Raw genomic sequence first — 22,083 nt, 5'->3', positions numbered from 1 at the left:
TGTCATTATTAATGTGGTAACATTAGCAATGTTCTCATCAGAATCAGAATCAGCTTTAATGGCCAAGTATGTCCAAAAAATACAAGGAATTTGGTTTTGGCTGTTGGTGTCACCGAGGCATATGGAAAGAGAATAAGCTAGAAAGGAATATATAAACACAGTAGTGCAAAATGATAATTGCCACATGATGATGCAGTGCAAAAAGCAGAGAATGCTGTTCATTATTTATATTATCATTTGTACTGATGTTCTTCTTATTATTTTAAGATTGTCTGTCTTTAATTTGTTTGGAGACATGACAAAGAGTGGTCAACTGTCTAAAACTTATTGCCCATCATATTACATCTACATTTCTTGCAACTGAATAATTGTGACAAAACAAATGTTTGTAGTTTACAGAGTAATCAGGCTTGACACAACTACAAATACAGGAAAAAATAACAATAACTTCATTTTTATAGCACTTTTCTAAATAGTCGAGTTGAGGCAACGCTTATGACAGCAGCTGTTGCGTTATAGTGTCCTCCAGTAAAGAAGATTATGACTGGCATTATAAAAGTAACCTATCGACTGTAACTATTGGCTGAAAACCATATAGTGTTATTTATGGTGATTTTACCTGAGTAAAGCACATATTAGGGATACTGTAACTGTATTAATATGGCTACGAATGGAACTTAACCTAATAGAAATATTACGGGTAGACCATACAGCATTATTAATTATGGTGATGCTGATGTACTAGTCATATTGTTTTCAATATCTGGGCTGTATGTGTTTGGTATGTCTACTATCTTTGTTTATATTTAGAAACTAGACAGGATTTATAAATGGCTTCATATATAAAATGTAGGAAAAAATGTTATCTTTTGGAATTATCATATGGACTTTATCTTTACAATGCAACCCTCGTGAATGCAATCAAGGTTTTTCAATATATTATTAACATTTCAGTCACAGTGCAATGACTACAACCACTATTTGACTATTGGAAAACTGTCTTTTATGTTTGTTTTGATTTTGACTGTAGTAAAAAGAATTAGATTGGTTAAAATCTAGAGCAGGTGAAGTAAAACTTAAACAAACAAAAAACTATTTCTTTATAGCAGCTCGACCCTAATCAAAGCAGCTGTGGATGTACCGACGATGCTGTTCTGGCAGAACTTAGATTTTTCCGACAGCACCTGAAGGCAGCATTAGTTCCAGTACAGGCTGTCATGGCGCAGAGGAGGCCGAGCTCATCCGCGGCATCAAACTTTCACGTTGGCTCGATTTGTAACATGCTCACGCCTTACACTCAATAAATAACAACCACCTGACGAAGACTCATATCGGTAAGTCGTCTAAAACTGATTCTGCCCGTTTTTTAAGGTTGTTGTTTTGTCCAAGCGGACGACAGTTTAACATTAGCTAATGTCCGACTGGAAAATATCGTTACGAGCTTCGTATAAATACATGACTCTACTTTTATGTTCTGCCTCTGTGTTACAGATGAAAAATGAGCTTGTGCCTCAAAAATGTTCGTTTCAGATACAGGCTGCATGTTGTTATACGTACAGCAATGTGATGAAAAGCCTTTCTGGCCACATAAACAGATCATTAAAATAGTTGGCTACACCGAAGTTGCTAACAGTTTTTCCACAACATCGTGCTGTTAGCTTTATAAGTAAGCTTTAGCTTTTATTGACACTACATCTGTGTCTGTAGCTTTGGGCCTGGCATTGCATCTCAGCTGCAATCTAACATTAGCTGCCACATTTGAATATTATCATGAGCCATACAAGGCTTGTTTTTCAAAGTAATTCATGACCAAAGCCTCTCTGTGCTCATTACCATGGACATGTATGGCTGCAACCTGAGTGATACAGATGTTTATAATAACTCTTGGTACAGGAGGAGGAATTAGAGGAATGTAGGGGCAGATGAAAGAACATTACTTGGTATTTGATTTCATCCCTGGCAGGAAAAAATGTCTGAGTCACAAGACAGAAAAAATCCTTCTGGGTGACACTAAAACTCCCCACATTCTTAATAACACACTAATTAACAAACCCTGTAATTAGTTATTTGACAGGAACTGGGCTCTATGTTAATTTAAAGAAATCATCACTTGCAGGGTATGGTAGTAGAAGAAGTAGATTAGAGATTATTTATATAAGGAATTGTAGGGATACAACAGTATAAAAATATTCAAATTCCATATATCACAAATAAAAGGACCCTTAATTTTGAAATTATTGACATTTTAATTATGTCTGTAAAGGAGCCTATGTAATTATTTAGCTTGATCTATAACTGTGTCACATTTTGCAAGCTGATGATGTACGTTTACAATCTTACTCTGACAAGCGCATAGTAACTATGCCTGTGAAATAAATGTACAATATTTAAGTATGAGCTCTTGTCAGTCATAGTTTTTTCAAATAGTTCATTCATTCATTCATGATTGAAATATGTGATTCCCTCATATGGTGTTAAGTCTGAAATGATGTGTCACTACCTAATTCATTTGTAAAGCAAAAATGTTCCAGTTGATCTAATCTGAATGTTCACTGGTGAAAAAAAACCAAACTGAACCGAGCTCCACAGCAGAATTTCTCTAGCATCATTTTATTATTCTGAAAATGGCAAAGACAATGAATGATGATAGAAATTGAAACTGTATCACAATATACTACATGAAATGCAACTGTTTCCTTAACTGCACTGTAAGTTTAGTACCGTCTGTCTGTACAGTAAACTTACTCTGCTAACAAATCTAAATTTCCTGTTGAGACTTAAGAGATAGTCTCTTAGTTTATGTAAATGCATTGGTGGGTTTGAAATTGTAGTCTGCTTGTAAATATTTATTCACCCTTGATTTAGATGCTTGATTTTAAATACTAAAAAATATCAATAAAATGATATTAAATTCAGTCAAATATTTATTTCATTTTATGATCAAACATTCAGATTTTTTTGGATATGGACATTTCTTCCAGTTTTGGTAAATGTTTTTCACCATTCCCCTGTAAATTAATACTTTTTTTCCTGCAATTTTACTAGTTATCTGTAGTCTAACAAATCTTGGGAAATTTGCAGATAGAAGTTTATTTACCATTTTTCAATCCTTAGTACCAATATTTTTCTTTCAAATAACCGCCAATATGAATAAAAATAAAGTAACTGTGTAGTCAAATGTTGTATATTATATATCATCTATAAAACCTTTGGCATGGACATTATTTACAGTCTTGGTCTGTTTTTTTTTACAGTTAACATGATAATTAGAAAGTTTTTTCCTGTGATTTTAGTAGTTATTATATAAAACATAGCAAAACAAGAAAAATCTGTTTAAAAATTGTAAAATTTGAATTAAAAAATTAAGATAAAAATGTTTTTACAAAAGCATTCTTTTTACAGTATAGTAAATGATTTTGTATGGAAAAAAATTGAAGACAGTAGCTTGGGATCTGAGGTGTTGACAGGCATTTTACATTAAAGTAGGCAGAATCACTGATCATAGAAACGGCCATCATATCCACCCCCATGCACTGCAACTGGTCACCGTGAGATTGTGAAATAATTTCTACAGCTACAAGCAAACTGTTTACATGAGACACTGTCAAGAAGATGTCCACTCTCACACTGTCTCTTATCTGTGTCGTTGCTTCTGGTGGCCTTGTGCTGGACCTCCTCAGCAGGGAATGAGGTGACTGTGGTGTGGTTGCCTTTTTATGGCCAGGACAGGCTCAGCTGTGGAGGACCAGGGTTTATGTTGCTGCAGTCTGATGGCTGAGCAGCCTGGAGTGACAGCAGAGTGAGCAGATGTCTTTGTGTGGTTGTTAGGCTGCTAGATGCCAGGCAAATGTTGCATAATGTGTCATCGTGTTGATGGATGGATTTTGTTATTATTGCAGAAAAAAGCCTTTCCATGTTCTCTGCTTCTTTTCACATTCTCTGTCATCTTCAAAGCAGACTTACTTTCACACATGTAAACTAAAATATTAAATGCATTGTATCTGCAGATCTTCAAGAGTCTTTTCAGAAGCTTTTAGTTCAGTTTTTAAAAAGTCTTACTCTTGCCTTCTGTAGACACTTATAGATAACTTTTTAATCTAACTGTAGATTGTCTGGAGACATTAAATTCCTATTGGAAGTGGGATTGTCGTAACAGTGGATTTTGCTACAAGAGGCTGTTAGTTTCTTAGTTTTTATTTGAATTTTAGTTGGTATCATTAGCACTGTAGCAAAGGTGTATTCAGTAATCAATTGTAATGCCTATGCTTCATTGAGCCCCCTGGCTTGTGCTGTTCCTAATTACCGTACTGTATATAAAGCTGGGCAAGGGTCACCACTTTCTCTGGCTGCACAAAAGTGAAGCCAGAATGTTGTGGGCCGCAATCTTAATTGTCTTGGACTGTTGTGAACGCTTGTGGAAAACTTTGCTTTAAAAACAGAGCTCTAGAAAGACATGTTTAGTGATTGATCAAACACAGCTCTTGTTAGACATTCTCCCGCTAATCAGCAGCTGCCAGTTATTTCAGAATGGCATTTAATTGGCCTGATTAATTGGTTTATCACTATACATAGACTTTAAAAACTGCCAATTGTCTGGCTAGCTAGCCTAATATCATATACTTATTCCCCGTAGATTGGTTAATAAGTTAGCCTAAGGTCCCACAGATCCCCCACAATATGAATACAGTTTACAGTAGAAGAACTGATTTTGTGGTTCAAAAAGAATGATAAAAATACATTTTAAAAGGCTAACCTATAGCAGATTATTTTACATTTTTACGTATCAAGTGCTGGATGTCTAAAAAAATATGCTGATAAATATGGCAAATTTTTGGTCATATGATATATAATTGCATCGTATGATTTATTAAAAGATCTTAAAATATCTTAAATTTTCTTGGTAAACCTTGCAGAAATCCTGTTGACATGAACAGCCACATTGCAGCAAGAGGTACTGTTAATCATAAGGGATGGTAGTGATTTATTGATTAATTAAGTTGATCAGGAAAACTAGATTAATTGATAAGGCGCAAGACACAGGATATGCACATCAAAAAATGTGTTGCAGATTAGCTGAAGTACGATTTATTGAAATGAAAGACTGGAGCTTGTTTGCTGTGTTTAATACTGTAATGACCTGAAGAGGCGGTCTCTCGGATCAGTTCCATATTGCCAAGTTGAGAAAATTGTGGGGCTGTAGCGGTGGGCTGCCATGACAAAGACTTCTGTGATGCTTAATAGCCTCTGCCTAAAGCACATGTATTAATAAAGAACTGTTAGCTGATTAATGATTGATAACATGTCTGACTGTTGGTTAAGAAAATTCTAAAATTTGCATCCCTAGTTGCTATCAGACAGACAAAAATGTTAAATAGAGCTAAAACCTGTATGTAAATTGTCTTTGGTGGTAATTACAAGCTTGCACCAGCAAGGGGCAACACTGAGACTGAATCAGGAGACAAGGACCACACTGTGTCAACACCTACATGTAAACTGAGACTGTTTTTGATTTACTGTGTTCAAATCCACAAAGCAACTCCCAGATAAACATCCGTCACTGTGGACTGCAACTCCTGCAAGCCAGAGGTCTTTGACCAGTGGTTTTGTTTCCCGAGTCACGTGCTTTGGAATCTTTTACTTTGTCATTTGTCAGGCGATGTTGCACAGACACTCCACCACTTTGCAGGAGAGTGCATTTTTTGTTGTCATGACAACATAAAGTAAATTTGACATTTTTGTTTGTTGTAAAATATATTAATGACAGATGGATCAATGATACCAAAACCACAAATGTATTTGGATAGATTGATGTGAAATTGTATTTATATGTTGTCCCTTATAATAATGTTGTCATTTTTTGTGAATTTTCATCTAGAAGATGTAGTTCGCTCAGTATTTTTGTTTTTGATCACATATCTAAAAAAAAATAATGCCATTCACGTCAACTGCAGATGTTCTCTGTTTAACACTTATTTACAAATGCTAGGAAGGTATCAAGCTGAATTATGATGGTGAACATAGTAAACATTATACCTGCCAAACATGCTAATGTTACCAACACCAGTTAGCTTACTGTTTTTAGATGATGTGTCATGTTTGTTATTCATCTGCAATATGCAAACTGTTGTTTGCAAAGTTTACACTTTAAAATGTGGGCACACAGATGACTTGGTGTCAGTTCAGTAAATGAGTAAATGTTGAGAAAATACAAATGTTAGACAAGATGGATGTAGCAGCCTTCATTAGGTTGAGTTCAAGGTAGTGAAAGTGTGGTGGTGTTCCTAGGTAGCCTGTTCCTCTTGCTGCAAAAAATAATGGATTAATCCTGGAAAGCTGTTAATGTGGCGCTGTTCTCCTACTGAAAGTAACATTTCTGATTGTCCATCCAAAAAGAAGTAGAAACTGAGAAGATATTGACCAACTTGCTGAGCGATTGACCCAGAGACTAAAGCCCTACTGTGCAGCACAACCTCACAGAGCTGCTATTATGGCTGACTGTAGACTTTGTGTCTTGTTACTGAATGTTTTAACTGTGATTCAGTGCAGTAGGTTCATTTCTATCTCATAGTTACTATTTACACTAGGTCTGATTGTTTGTCTACACATACATTGGTAAGATGGCTCCTAAATGCAGGAATAGACCCTCTCATCAACCTTTTTAAGGAATTGAAAGTGACACACACCAGACATCCTCTAGAGTTTTGGCCTGGGTGTCACTAAGTCCTCTGACTAACAGCATTGTACTTCTCTGAGTGTTTTCATCCTGCAGGTCATGAGTTCAGCTTCAGGTGTAGACAAGCTGTTACTGTTATGGTCAGAAAGGAAAGGGGGCACTATATCCCTTTCACCTCTGTAGCTAGAGGTAGGTAGCTGGGGTCATAGTCATATCCTGGCTGTTACACTGGTCTCTCTGTGCTCGTCACTCATAGCATTAAAATTGTTTCCACCTCTTCTTGTTTCCCTTCCTGTTACCTCCCCTCTCTCCTGCTTCTGAGAGTATTAATTTCTACCAGCTATTCTTGGAACTGTTTGGTAAATACACTGGTTCTATGTTGCTCAGTACTCCTGATTGAGTTCTAAACTACCCCTATGAGTTTACTGTTGGTGATAATGCACAGTAAATGATAAACCTGCTGAAATATATCGGTAAAGAAGCAGAGGTCAGTGGAAGTAAGAACTCACATACACGTCTGAGTGAAAGGAAAGCTCATCAATTCTACGTAAGGAAATTCCATCATCCACTCAAACATAAATACAATCACTTACACAGAAGTTGGGAAGATGTGTTTTTTAAGAGCGGGTCTGGCCTGTGAGGGACCGTCTGCCCTTCAGGAGAGCAGTTTGATCCCTCACAGAGCTGTTTGGACTGCAGCATTGTTGAACCCTGGTGTGGAATGTGTGCTAAATCCTTTGGCCAGTGGAACAGGGGCTTTATTACAACCTTTAAACAAATCTCTGTAAGGAGATACCTGTGTATTTTGAGAAGGAATGATCATCTCCAAGTATTGACAAGAGGCTTGGATGGGCATTTAATACAGGTTACTAACAAAACCACAATCTGTTCCAGTTCTCCTGGTGATTTTACAGGAGGGAATCACTGAAATTGAATCTCAATACAAGGTCAAAATGAACTGCAGCCACGAATGAGTTACAGGATTTTGTTTTTTTCTCTCTCTCTCTCTCTCTCTCTCTCTCTCTCTCTCTCTCTCCCTCTCTCTCTCCCTCTCTCCCTCCCTCCCTCCCTCCCTCCCTCTCCCTCCCTCCCTCTCTCCCTCTCTCCCTCCCTCCCTCCCTCCCTCCCTCCCTCTCCCTCCCTCCCTCTCTCCCTCTCTCTCTCTCTCTCTCTCTCCACTTAATGTCTACATTTATGACCAGGGCTACAACTAACATCTACTTTCATTTTTGGTTAATGTTCAGATGATTGGCTTGATTAGCCTTGTGGTCTATAACATGTCAAAAAATGGTCAGAAAGAGCTGTCACAAGTTTCTAGACCCCAAGGTGATGTATTCAAATTACTTTTTGTTTGACCAACGCACAAATCCCAAAGATTGAGTTTAAGGCTAAAAGATACTGCTTTTTGTATTATCAGTTCATTAGTGGATTGGGGTTTTTTTTTTCAGTAAATCAATTAAATGTTCAGTCTGTGAAATAGTCACCACAGTTTCCCCCAATCCCAGGTGATATCTTCAAAGGTATTGTCCGATGAGCAATTTAAAAGACAAAGATAATAAGTTTATAATGATGTAAAGAAGAGCAGCAAATCATGTATTGAGAGGATGAAAGCATTTTCTCTTAAAAATTATTTCTAAATACTACTTACAGTTGTTTCAAATTAATTAACTGACTTAATCAACTGCAGCTCTAATTCAGTTTCTAAATCACCCCGTTGTTTTTTATCAATGGCATACTTTAGACAGTCCATGGTTTACTCAGTCGTAAGTAGTAAATTGAGATTTGAGACACTTTGGCATTATCTTCAGCTGTTGACATCTGTAAAAATCAGAGCAATGCATTGTACTATGCATGCCATAAACATGATTATTTCTGTAATCTACAGCCAAGCTGGAAACTCTGCAGTGCTTTAAGGTAAACACCAAAGTCAGCTTTTTTTTTTTTTTTTTTTTTTTACTTTTTTAGTGTATCATGTTAGTGTGCAATATTTGTCAATTGTCACAGCTCAGACCGCCAGCAATGTCATTCATTTTACACATTCTGGGTAATAAATATTGGAAAATAGCAAATGAAATCGCCAGCAGTCACAATTAAGTATGTAACGCTTTCAATGTTGCATGGCAGCAGTAAAAGAGACATGTCAGCCTTAGGCGTTCTTTAGCGTTACGCTGCCAACTTTATTAGCTGTTGTCAGTGTTGGGTCAGCACCCATCACACTCTATTAAGATTTATGAGTTTAGCACTCCAGTTGTCGTTGTTGAGTAGCCTCAAATCAAAAATGTGACATAATGATTTTGCTGAAGGAGAAGTAAAGGATGTAATCAGTCTATCAAATAATTTTCTTCTTGTTTTCATTGATTCACCTTGTTCTAAATCTTAATTGGTCTTTTATTTTATTCCTATTGGTTTTATTATTCATTTACTTTCTTTTTAATGTTCTTATGGATACATTTATCTCAGTTTTCTTTTATTTGCACACCTATGTCTTCTTGTAATTTGTCTTTGTTGGGCTGTATTTTAAATGTAGCTCAGATCAGAGAACATCAAGTCTGGTTTGTAAAGCACTTAGTGGTATATTCTTGTATGGCAATTACTATGTTAACAAGGTCTGATTCGTGTATAGATAGATAGATTGATTGATTGATATTAAAAAGTTTTTAATAATCTAATAATTTAACTCAAAAAATGTCAACCTCATGTTGATGTTCGAGGAAAAGACAGATTTCATCCTCTGTAGACCAAATTTCATAATAATCATCCAACAGTTGTTAAGGTCATTTGGTCCGAACCAGACTGGCAGACCAACTCTGCCATCACAAGGGGGATTATTTTTGATTAAAGTTCTGCTGATTGGCAGCTAGTTTCACCTTAACAGACTGTCTTTGGCTCTAGAGAACTCTTCTTTGTGTTTGGACCTGTGATCACAGCAAATCTGTGCTTCTGTGGTGCTTTGGTAAGCAGATTTCTGGGTATCAAGACAGGGAGCTGTGTTTTGGTCTGCTGCTGTGCTGAATGTGTTGAGGAGGCCCAGGCTCAGCTGACTCTTCTCTCAGAGACCACTTACTCACGCTGACTGACCACAGAGACATACCGATGGGGGAGTTATACTCTCCACACAGCGTCAGCCCACTGCATGTTAGGTGTTCTCTCCCAAATCCCCCACACCCCCACCCCTGTCTGGAAATGGACACTGCTGGTGTATTTATAGCCCCAGAGCACAAGCCAGGTCTCTTTCTTAAACGCGGGTAAGGAGTTGGTCGTATTCACTAGAGTCGTGCTGAGCTTTGCTCTCGTATATTCTAGACTGTTTTTTGCTGTAGCTTTGCTTGTGAAACGTGCCTGGAGGGGCTCGTCAGGTAGGAGAAAAAACAATACTGGCTTTTTGATTCTAAAATCTTGAGTTGTCATTGGCATGTTTCATTGCTTGCTTGTTTGGTTGTACTGTTTCTTAAATTATACTACCACTTACTAATGCTGTCAACTAATGAAAATGAATTGGATGTGTTTGCCTGGAGGCATTTCATGTGTCAGCGAAGTGGTAGAAATGTCAATACATACTTTTGTTTTTGATCTTTGAAACTTTTGTGAATACTATCAACCATCATAGCCATTTATACTTGTGCAGGCAACTGTGTATACCACAGATTAGTGTCTGACAATGGTACACATGGTATAAGAACTGCTGTGGTTACACAATAACTACTTAATGTTTTAGGCAATTTTTCATGAAAAACTGTCAACTCAGCTTCTGAGTTGTGAGAATAGCTTTGCTTTTGTCTCATCTGACTATAAACCAAATATGTTTTAGTTGCACCTAAATATTGTTGGGTTTTAGACTGTTGTCTGACATAAGTAATTTCTATGTGCATTTTGACCCTTCTTTTTACATTTTATTGACCAAGAAATTATAAACGGTGAAAATAATAGTTTGTTGAAGCCCTACATGGTATGTTGGGTTTGAATTTGATGTAGGTGTCTATTTATCTTTGGTTTCAGATGAAAACAGCATTCTGAGCACGACCACTGGAAAACGAGACACTCAGACAGAGGAGAGATGGAAAAGCCAGTCTTGCAGACACAACCATCCACACTGCCTTTTTTTGACACGGCCCACGCCTTCAACCTGCTGCGGGGAATCCACGAACTCCGCGCAGAACGAAAGTTTTTCGATGTGACTTTATGTGCCGAGGGTCGTGAGTTCCATTGTCACCGCACGGTGCTGGCCGCCGCCAGCACTTACTTCCGTGCTATGTTCGCAGGAACACTGAGGGAAAGTGTTATGGACCGGGTAGTTCTACACGAGGTATCAGCTGAGCTTTTAGGCCTGTTGGTGGACTTCTGCTACACAGGGCGGGTCACCGTCACTCAGGATAATGTGGACCTCCTGCTGAAGACGGCTGATCTGTTTCAGTTCCCTTCAGTCAAAGAGGCCTGCTGTGCTTTTCTGGAGCAGCGGCTGGATGTTTCCAACTGCTTAGAGATCCAGGACTTTGCAGAGGCCTACGCTTGCAGAGAGCTTGCAGCAAGTGCACGGCGCTTTGTCCTCAAAAATATCATGGACCTGGCTAAAGGGACGGACTTTGAGCGGTTGCCGTGGAAGCGCCTCCTTGAGTTTGTGTCAGACAATGAGCTTTGTGTGGACAAGGAGGAGACAGTTTATCAAATTGCAGTACGCTGGGTAAAGGCTGATCTCCAGCGGCGGCTGCACTACTGGCCTGAGCTCCTCCAGCAGGTCCGACTCCCCTTCGTCAGGAGGTTCTTTCTGTTGGCCCATGTGGAGAGCGATCCACTTGTCTACCTTTCACCAACATGCCTCCGAATGGTGAATGAAGCTCGCAGTTTCCAGTCGTGTGAATATGACCGCCACGACAGGCCTTGCCACCGCATGCGACCCCGGCCATCCACAGGATTAGCGGAAATCCTGGTGGTGGTAGGAGGCTGTGACCAGGACTGTGACGAGCTGGTCACAGTGGACTGTTACAACCCTCAGACTGGACAGTGGCGCTACCTGGCTGAATTCCCAGACCACCTCGGAGGAGGCTACAGCATAGCTGCTCTTGGAAACGATATGTATGTCACAGGTAAGCCATTTCACCTGTTCAACCAGGCAGAAAACAGTGATTGGACTTCAAAACCATGGAGGGATTTTAGAATTATTGGGTAGGTCTCACTGAAAACTCAAATTTCATCATTGCTAAAGGAAAGTAATTATTTTTAGAATTGTTTGGCTCTGTTTAAAATGGAGCTATGATGATTTTAGTAATCTTAGAAAAAAAAGGTAAAAATGCTCCTCTTGAATTTGATTATTTTTTCTGTGACAATAATTTTTTGGGGTTTAAAAATGAGACATTTGAGGACGTCATCACGGGGTTTGGAAAAGACTGATCAATATTTTTTACTATTTAAAAAAAAAAAAAAATTACTTTATTGTAAACATTTTATAGACCAAAGTAGTAATCAACAGAAAATAACCAACAGACTAACTGGTAATGGAAACAATTGTTAATAGTGTCATGATACCAAAACTCAGACTTTGATTTGATACCTTCTTAAATATATAGATGCCAATACTAGAACCACAGCAAAAACATAAATCATCAAGAAAAGTGATACAATAATACATGACAGAACATGTATTATTGTTCTGTCATATATATGTGTGTGTGTGTGTGTGTGTGTGTGTGTGTGTGTGTGTGTGTGTGTGTGTGTGTGTGTGTGTGTGTGTGTGTATATATATATATATATTTGTTTTGTTTTTTAGTAATTGAAAACAAAAATAACTTGTCATCATAATTAATCATTAAAGGAAAGGTGCGATTTATGTTAGTCACAACACTTCTCTTAAAATGTGTTATTTGTGTCATCAGATTCTGGTATGTTTCTGACTTCAGTTCATCTGGTGTCCCACTGGCTAAAAGACAAGCCACAGACACTGCAGTGGTTACATTTGCTGTATTTTAGATTCACAGTGGTCTGTAAGTTTCAGTCAGTACATTTCCATTCCTGCTCCCTCATCTTATGAAATGGCCATGAGGCAGTGCTTATAAATAAACTGCAGGCTCTTTGGCCAGTGACTGTATGTGTGAACACGGCAGAGTGAGGCAGGACATGGTGTGCTGCCAGGACAGCAGCAGTGTTATCATGATCATCATCAGTACCATCATCATCACCAGTGGACTAGCCTTGTCTGAAAAAACTGTTTCCTCCCAGACCCTTGCTTACTCACAGTATGTGACTCCTACGAGATGCTGATGGTGGGCCATAAATTTAGCAGCATTAGCTAACTGCCTCACTGACAGAAATAACAGCAGCATATGATTGCATAATGTTGACGGGCAGATCTCATGGACTGAGACATTGTAAATAGAGAGCCTTTAAAAATTTTACATTTGCTCTAGTCAACATTTGAGGCTTTTTTAAAATTATTATTATAATAAAGCCATTTTAACCACGGACTCCTATTGAATATCCCACAGTACATGCTCAGTTACATTAGCCAGGCAGTTACATGAATGCAGTACCTCCTAATTTCTGCTCATTTTCAACATGAGTGTTGGAGAATATGAAACTTTGAAAGTGTTGCATTGATTTCAAAGTGTGCAATTTTTTTGAAAAGGCTTCTACGATCCTTAACATACACTGGCATCTTTCAGCCTTAAAGGTCAAATATTGTGCCTTTTTTTTTTAGCTAATTAGAAGTCTCACATGTCCACAAAATACATCTTTCAGTTTTTCAGCTTAAAAGTACCACAAATATTATTACTTTCACCACAACAGAACACACCCTCTTTTCAGCTCTGTTCAAAATTTGCTGTTTCAGTTTCTGTAGCTTTAAATGCTGCTGCCGTCCACACCTACTTAAGGAAGAAGACTCCCTCTGCATCTGTGATTGACACTGTGGAGCAAAACAGTTTGCAGACTATTTTGCTGTGCAGTTTTCACCAATTAGCTGAGCAGCAGCAAACGGAAATCTTTTATGAAACTACATGTCTGTGTCCTTGTAGGTGGCTCTGATGGCTCTCGCCTCTATGATGGCGTGTGGCGCTACAAGTCCAGTGTGAACGAGTGGACAGAGGTGTCACCCATGCTGAAGGCCCGTGAGTACCACAGCTCCTGTGTGCTGAAAGGCCAGCTCTATGTGATTGCGTCGGACAGCACAGAGCGCTATGATCACGCTCTGGACAGCTGGGAGGTTTTGCCTGGCATGCTGCATCCTATGGACAACTGCTCCACCACTGCATGCAGCGGACGCCTCTATGCTATAGGCTCCCTGACTGGTGAAGACACCATGGCCATCCAGAGCTACGATGCAGACGCTAACCGCTGGGCCATGGTCAGCTGTGGACAACTGCCTCCATGGTCCTTCACGCCGAAAACTGTGACCCTCAACGGCCTCATCTACTTTGTCAGGTGAGAAGAAAGCTTATTTTAGTGGTGGAAAGTAATGACGTTTATTTACTCTAGTACTCAACTAATTCAAGGATATTTTGGAAATTGGATATTTCAGTGTTAGAGTGAAATGTTCTGTATTTTACTTCACAATATTTCTCAAATACCTGCAACTAGTAAAGATCTACATAAATATGATCATAAATGTGAAATATGATCATCTTAAAGCTTCAACACTAATGAACAGTGCTACTTTACAATGAAGCAGTTTGTACTTGGGGTCATGTTATGTTCCATATGTCTGAGTTTTTAGCAGTTCCACCACAGACAGACTTCACATCTGAACTCATTGTTTTTTAAATATAAGTAACTGTGGCCAAACAAGAAAGATCTGTCCAATATTTTACAAAAAAATGTCAAAAAATAGAGACATTTATTTTAAAGGTTAGGTTTAGGGCTTTAACAGTGCAGTACTGATACTTTTAGTATGTAAAGGATAAGTACTTCTCTCACCTCTGGTAAACACTTTTATTAAAACCATCTTTAGAAGAGAACATCAGTCATTCTCTTGTCCTACCACATGAGTGCGCTAATATTCATAATCTGTTCTCCACAGTTCTATGCTCTAAGATAAATTCACTGTATCTAGATTTCATGTAGCTTTATGCTTTGGGTTTCTTGGGCTGTTCATTTGTAGGTTGATTATTCTGAGTAGAACAATTTGACTTTACTCCAATGAAGAAACATGTTATCACTGGTGCGATAGTCAGTGAAGCTGGCATTAGTACATTTGAAGCAGTGATTGTTTTGGCAGTGATTTGACTTCGCTCTTTGGTTTCTATTTGTAGGGATGACTCTGCTGAGGTCGATGTCTATAATCCTCAGAAGAACGAGTGGGACAAAATTAGTCCGATGACCCAGGTTTGTATTTCACATGAGGTGCTAGCACGCTTTTATAGCAATCATTTGTGATCTCTAATGTAGCGCAGTAACAGATGTCAACCACACTCCGTTTATCACAGTATGATAATACATGCATGAATACAAATACAAAGCTGCTGTTGTCAGTACAGCAATTTGTCACCAATTGATTTCACGTCAGAGAATACAGTAATAGGGATGTCTGGATGAATGTCTTTATTTTAGATCAGGAAATAATACTGTAATTTAAATAGTTCAATTATATTGTGAATTGAAATATAAAACTATATATTTTCACTCCTCTGTCACTGCTGAGATGGGCATATACCTACAAGATATTCAGGTCAATGACTGGTCCAGGGCATGTGCGTGATCAAAGTAAAATATTTTTACAGTTCATGTGAATTATCTGTTATTTATTGATATATGTAGTCATGCCTTTGACTTATCTAATAAGCTTTTAGTACTGTTTGTCAGTTGAGGGGCTGCATGTTAATCTATGTACAGTATCATTTGTCCTTTTATGATGAGAAACCAAAATCAGAAAATGAAAATTTTATTTAGTTGTTTGTTTTGAATAAGCATGTAACAGTCGCTTTTCATATTTTAGGGTTTAATGCTCAAGTCAAAAATAGGAAATGAGAAAACAGGCCGAACGAGCGATGCTGGGTTTGTTATAGTCAATCTGTTCGACCAGCAATTTCCTGACTTTTGCTTACTTGCACTTGATAAATGTGGACCACACATAATGACAGTGTAGCAGTTCATTGACAGACAGGCTAGAAATGCTTGTAGAAAAGTCTGCATACAGAAAACTCTACTCATGCAGATAAAATGACGTGGATTCAACTTGGGCAAACATGACATTAAAGCACCTTATTTCACTACTTTGCTACTAATTTTTGGTCAACTGTCTGGCTAGTTTTTACTGTAGTCAGCATGTTAGACATTAAGAGAACATCATTAAATTGTAGTGCCCATTGATTGGTAGAAGTTAGGCAAGTGGGGAGTTTAGCTTTTGCACACTTTATGGCAGTGTTGTCAGACAACCTCCAGGAAATAGTCTGGTGACAAAACCTACATATTTTTCGATTAAATAATTTTACAAATATCAAGTCTTGAGTAACTGACAATATTTACATCAGTGCAACACTAAGTTATTGAATGACAGCATGCAAGCTGTAATAGTATTTGTACCAAATAAGGGTAGGGAGGGTGGGAGGTGACCAACCGAGAACACTGGTAGAACCAGTGCTACAAATGGAAAAGTTAGTCTGAAGTCCTGTTCTGTTGGCCTGTTTTCTCATTTCCAATTTCTAATTTGGGCAGAAAATGTTTTGTTTTTTTCCTAGATAGCCGTTGTTATTTTTTCTTATACATTCATGAATTTCATTATTACAACATAAAGTAAATGTTTTTAAATGATCTTTTTCCAGGTCCATGTTGGAGGCAGCGTTGCAGCCTTGGGTGGTAAACTGTATGTATCCGGCGGTTATGACAATACATTTGAGCTCTCAGATGTGGTGGAAGCCTACGATCCGACCACCCGCTCCTGGACTCTTGCTGGACGACTACCTCAGCCGACCTTCTGGCACGGCAGCGTCAGCATATTCCGTCAGTTCATGCCCCTGGTGTCGAGTGCGTTCGAACCCACTGACATACCTGAATCGAACGCCATTCACCTGCACCGGCACCAGCGCCACCAAGCACTCCACAATCTCAACAACAATCTCAACCAGAATCAGGATGTGAACCCGGCGCACTGAGTCTGGATCTTGAAATCCCTGTCACACATGTTCAGTCTGTTCTCCCTCGTCGTGCCGTCAGTAGTTTACTGTGAATTTACCTCATCACAATGCTAAAGCTGTCTAAGGCAGAAGGGAAGACTGAGCATGTACACACCGGTGTCTGAGCTCCTTGTAATCCGCTTGGCTGCCAAAGCTGTTGTGTGCTGATAAATCACTCGAGGCTGGGTGAAGTACAGAAAGGCCTGGGGCCAGATAGATAGATAGATGTTGCTTTAGTCATCCCACAGCAAGAAATTTGTGTTTGGCATGAGCAACACTTAAAAAACACTAGATGGACACTCGAAGGGTACGTCCTCTGACGCTATTGCCCTGTCACATAGTTTTACAATAAGGCTCCACGTTTCCATTAAGTGTCATGTAATCCGACTGTAGTTATTGTACAATGTAGCTAACAGACAAATACCGTTACTTATGAAAGGAAAAAATGCCTAAAAGCTGTACACACAGAGATAGAGATATGCATAAGCATTCTTTCAGTGGATTTCTAAAGTCGCATTTTGTGCACATGTGATTCTTTGGGTTAAATTTCAGTCACAGTGGAAATGGGCACACAGGAACCCCTTAAACATCACATTGATTCTTGTACCCGCTCCACCAGTCACTAAATCTGCAAAAATAGTAACAGAATCAGTAAAATTGTTAGACTTTAAATTTAATCTCCACAATTTCCTTTCTGAAGAGGCATCTTTTTCTTTCATCAGTACTGGTTTATGTGTGAGACATGTAGTCTGCATGGTTTTTGTGCATACGGACTGTTTATACATCTGGCCCCTGGTGTTTCTAACCTGTGTTGTGGACTATATTAGCCACTGCATGGCAAAAAGTTCTGGTAGGTCCTGAAGAAAAGCTACAGGAAGCTTGTTATTTGAGGTGGGGAAGTGAACCAGACATACATTTACCAAACCAACCAGTGAATTTTTCATTTCAGTCTTTTCTCTTGTGAAACCAAAGTAAACTGCATGAAAACACTTTAAGTTAATAATGAATCAACAGAAGTATTTTTGATAATCATTGTTAACTGCATCATTGGTTCCAACTTTTCCCTTTTTTCTATTCTTCTCTGTTTTGTGTCTTTTTAAGTCTTAGACATAAATTTATTTGGTTTTTGACAATATTATTCACAGCCTGTGCTCTTCATACATAAATGTGAGAGCTACAGTTGTAGTGGATGTCTTTTCCCCAAATGTCCACAAGGGGCAGCAATGAGCCATGCAGACAGTTCCATAAAAAGGTGAGATTTATTATTTGTTGTATGTTTTTTCAAACAGTGTCTTTGAAGCTGAGCTGTTTGGGAATGTTACCCAAACAGTGGATGAGACGATCCCCAACAATGCGAGGTGTTTCTGTGTATGGACATCTGTGTGTCAGCAGTGAATTTGTTTATTTGGTTTTTTTTTTGTTTTGTTTTTTTTACAAACAGTGTATTTAAATGGTCAAGGGGAACTCCACCACATCAAGTCTGTTTACGGGTCTTGGGGAGTGTTAATACGTACTGTCTGTTAAAGAAGTTGTTGAGGCTCCAGAAGGAGCTACATGAAACCTGATAAACTGGCAGCAACAGTTGGGTCTGAAGTCTGCAAGTCTAAACATGAAACAAATCTGGGGGTTTGAAGTAAGCAAGTTTACGAGACTTTTGTAGCTACTCCTTGTCTTGGTTTGAGACTAGCAGCTTGAGGCTACATATGCTTCTGTTAGCATAACACCAGAAATCATTGAACAGTTGGAAGTCAATTTGAATTATGGGTAATGTAGGTTTTACAAGGAAGACGGGGAGGACAGGAAGGGAAATTCATGTAGTAAAACGACAACAGCCGTGTTTCTATCAGTGTAATTTGATTCATGTTTTGAAGCTTTGCGTCAGAAAAGTTTAATGGAATCTGCTAAATTAGAAACACCTTTTTATGCTCACTTGAGGAGGTTTTCAAAGAGATGATGCCCTCAAGGGAGATGGAAACGCCTGTTTTGAAAAAGTTCTGGTGCAGAAAACATTTCACTGACCTGAGTAAATACAGTACAGAGTGAAACATGGCCAACCAGCTGACAGCAAAGAATGAATACAACTTTCCCAATTGAAAACAATTCCTGAAGACTTCTCTTCATGCTTCTCCTGTGGATGAGCAATCTTTTGTTTCTTCTTCAAGGTTTTTTAGAGGTTTGCAAACAACTGGTTTTGTTTCAGACTTCTTGTACTCTGTGCAGTACAGGTAAATAGCCTCTTTTTTCAACATTTCACTTAATTACGTAGAAACATGGCTAATGTCTGTGGCTTTGCTGTCCCAATTTTGATCCGAATGCAGTGCTATATTGGTGGAGTCCTCCTTTTAACAATTCGCAACCATGAGCAAGATCCAAATTTTTGGTCAGAAACAGCCATAATCTGTTTACATTCCAAAAAATGACGACAATCAGACACCCACCTGTATGGCTGAAGAGGAAGGGTTGAAACTGACCAGGAGAAATGATTGTGCTGAGTAACCTTCTGTCTTCGTAGTAGACTTTCAGGGTGGTTGCATGTGATGTTAACATGAGTCGATACTCTGTTTCTAGTGATCACAGCATCTCCTCGTCCCTCCTGACCCCTTAGCCTGAGCTACATCAGCCTTTATAACCACCAGTCAAATGTGCATGAAGTCTCTTGAAAATGTATTGATGAATGTTTTACGGTTTTCTGTTTATTTAAAGATATATTTGTGCTGTGGTTGCTTATGAAGTCTCTGCCTATCAGCTGCAACAGTATCTGTGGCATGTGGTAATTGCTAGTCAGCAGTCTCAACTGGAAGTGCAGAAAAAATCTCATTTGCTCTCATAAAATTATATTTCCTTTCATGGAAATTGTTTTTTTTTTTTTGAGTGTTTGTATGCTATTGTTAATGCAGCTTTGTTTTCTTAGTTTTCATACAGGTTTGTGATGTTGAGTCTGTTTTGTAAATACAGTATATTCCAAACCTTCTGTACTGTGTTTGTATACCATGAATTAAACTGCAGGCAGGTCTGACAGAGTTTATTCTGCTGAGTCAAGTGCAAATGTTCACAAGAATTTCCTATAGACAGGAGTCGCAGCGGACTGAGAAGATCAACCAGTGCATTCGTGTTTTACAGCAAGAGTAAGCAAATGAGTTCATTAATACACAAAGCTGCGCATTTTAAGAAAGAAATTCAGTGTAGCCTTTTAACTCCAGTGTGCTTCTGGTGCGGCTCACATTGACTGAAGACGTGGTAAATGAGAAACTCCAAATTTTGTCAGCAAACATTAAAGGTTCTCCGTTTTTGTTTTTTGTTTTTTGTAATATAAGAAGTTATGTTTTACACCAAAATATATCGTTGAATATAACACACGTGTTGAAAACATTTCCTTTAAGTTGAATGGTGTGTCTGTTGATAGAAAACATAAACAACACATAAATTGGAATTGTAATGAATTTCAATGATTACAATATAGCGCAGTAATATAAGTAAATGGGACATTATGTAACAATGTGGGAGGTTTTGAATACAGGTCGTGTAATGAAATGCTGCCACTGCTTTTCTCAGGTTCCACTTGGGCCTCGTTTCATTGTTTGTTAGCTTTCACGCAGCTAACTGGCTAGCAAACAATAGCCAACCTCCGATCACTGATCCTGTGTCCATACTACGTTAGCTGGCGTCACGTTCATAATATTCATGTGGGAATATTGTAGCTGGCATATTCTTAGCGGGTTTACTGCCAATGTTTGAGAAATAGGACTTACCAGTTTCAGGAGTGGGGGTCGGCATGTCCTCAACTCCAGTGTGGCTGCGGCTGTGGCTAAGTTCAGGGCCCCTGTGGCTTGGTTAGCCGGCTGGTCTCCAAGAACATGGTCCAATAATTCAAAATGCGGACACTTGTTTGGCCTTCCACTGCCGCGTCGTCCCAGCTCCCTCCTCTGGTCTCTGTACTCTTTATTTATTTAACTTTTTCAGTTTGTTCAGCAGCTGGTCTCGTATCCCTGTGCCTCCATCTCCCGCAGGATTCCTTGAAAGATGGGTTTCGTCCTGGTGGCTCCATCTAACTTTGCCTGAACCTCTGCAGAAGACCACAGTGCCAGGAAGCACTGGGTCTCCTCCTCCATCCACTGCTTGCTCTTGTTTTCCATTTTTCCACAAAACGTTTTCTTCACAAGATGAGAGCAGCAGCTTCACCGCTGTTTTATTTTTTTAAAAATGGCGGTTCTGTTCCCACCGTTGACCGTCGGTCACCGTAACCCCGCCCCCTGCCCGTGACGTGCTCGGCTCTCAACTCTGTCCAACTCTGGCCCAGCAATGAGTTGGTGCCCGAAAGAGCCCCGGTATTTGGAGCCCGGAGCCGTACCTCCGCTGGTGGAAAGACAAAAAACCGGTGCCAGGTCGGGAACTGACTCCGAACGGGCTCCACCCCGATAGAAAACCCTTATATGAGACAGCTGACTTTGCATTACTTTCCATCTCCGTCACACAGAACGGTCTGCCGGCAGTTTATATCGGAACAACCGGTGCAACTTTCTTTACTGGAGATCAGATTTTCACCAGTGGCTTAAAATGTTTTGTAGAATGAACTGAAATTAGCAACCGGGAGTGGCTATTTTGCTAACTCTATTAGCCTAATTACCCTACATATTCATTCACACATGCCAAATTGTTTGCATGCAGCTCATATTTTCACTTGTATTAACTTTTATTGAGCATGAAGGAGAGCAGAGCGTGGCTGAAACGCCATCTCAACGACGGCCATGTTCATCGAAGTTTACATCCGGGTCATGCAGATGAATATGCAGAGTTAGCAAAGTGACGACTAAGTTCTGTGTTTACTTTCAGTCAAACTGACAACAAACGAAACACCAGTTGTTCTGGAAAGCAGCAGGGAGGATGTTGCCTTTTGCTCCAATACACACTGTTTTCTGCAACTCCTCCTACGATGCCGGTGAAGAGTTCAGCATTAGCATGACTCCTGGAGGACAAAGAATGCTAGTTAGCATGTGTGACACTTTTGCTCCCACTGCCCTCTTGACCACCAGATCATTCACAATCAGTTAGCAAACCAAACATGTATTGGAGTAGAATCACGTACTCCACCTTCAATGGAAAATGCACGTTGAAATAAACCCAAATTATTCTTCAAACACTAGCAGATGTTTTAAGACAAATTTACATTTATTGTTTAGCTGCTGGCAGTTTTCTTCACTGCCTTTATGGGACACTTGGTTCTCTTGCGCATCTGGGCAGCTCTGCCATCATTATTCCTATTTACATTACTAAAGAACAGTCAAGCACACCATCACCCGCTGCCACTGGAATAAA

The 22,083-nt window shown here is 39.1% G+C and overlaps 1 protein-coding gene across 2 annotated transcripts; it reads left to right on the top strand.

Annotated features, from left to right (window-relative positions):
- The first annotated feature begins 1,200 nt into the window (after nucleotides 1-1,200).
- Nucleotides 1,201-19,786, top strand: klhl21 (kelch-like family member 21). 2 transcript variants are annotated; one of them, XM_023276309.3, is made up of 5 exons: nucleotides 1,201-1,334; nucleotides 10,670-11,754; nucleotides 13,678-14,083; nucleotides 14,911-14,983; nucleotides 16,420-19,786. In XM_023276309.3, the coding sequence occupies exons 2-5, from the start codon at nucleotides 10,728-10,730 to the stop codon at nucleotides 16,747-16,749; spliced, it is 1,836 nt and encodes a 611-aa protein (XP_023132077.1). In that variant the 5' UTR covers nucleotides 1,201-1,334; nucleotides 10,670-10,727; the 3' UTR covers nucleotides 16,750-19,786. The 2 variants fall into 2 exon arrangements, with proteins under 2 accessions (XP_023132077.1, XP_023132076.1); XM_023276308.3 differs by lacking the exon at nucleotides 1,201-1,334 and adding an exon at nucleotides 9,886-10,029.
- Nucleotides 19,787-22,083: the final 2,297 nt, after the last annotated feature.

Source organism: Amphiprion ocellaris, chromosome 8 (assembly GCF_022539595.1).
Source record: "Amphiprion ocellaris isolate individual 3 ecotype Okinawa chromosome 8, ASM2253959v1, whole genome shotgun sequence".
Taxonomy (NCBI): Eukaryota; Metazoa; Chordata; class Actinopteri; family Pomacentridae; genus Amphiprion; species Amphiprion ocellaris.
This window is presented reverse-complemented; position numbering and strand designations above follow the sequence as displayed.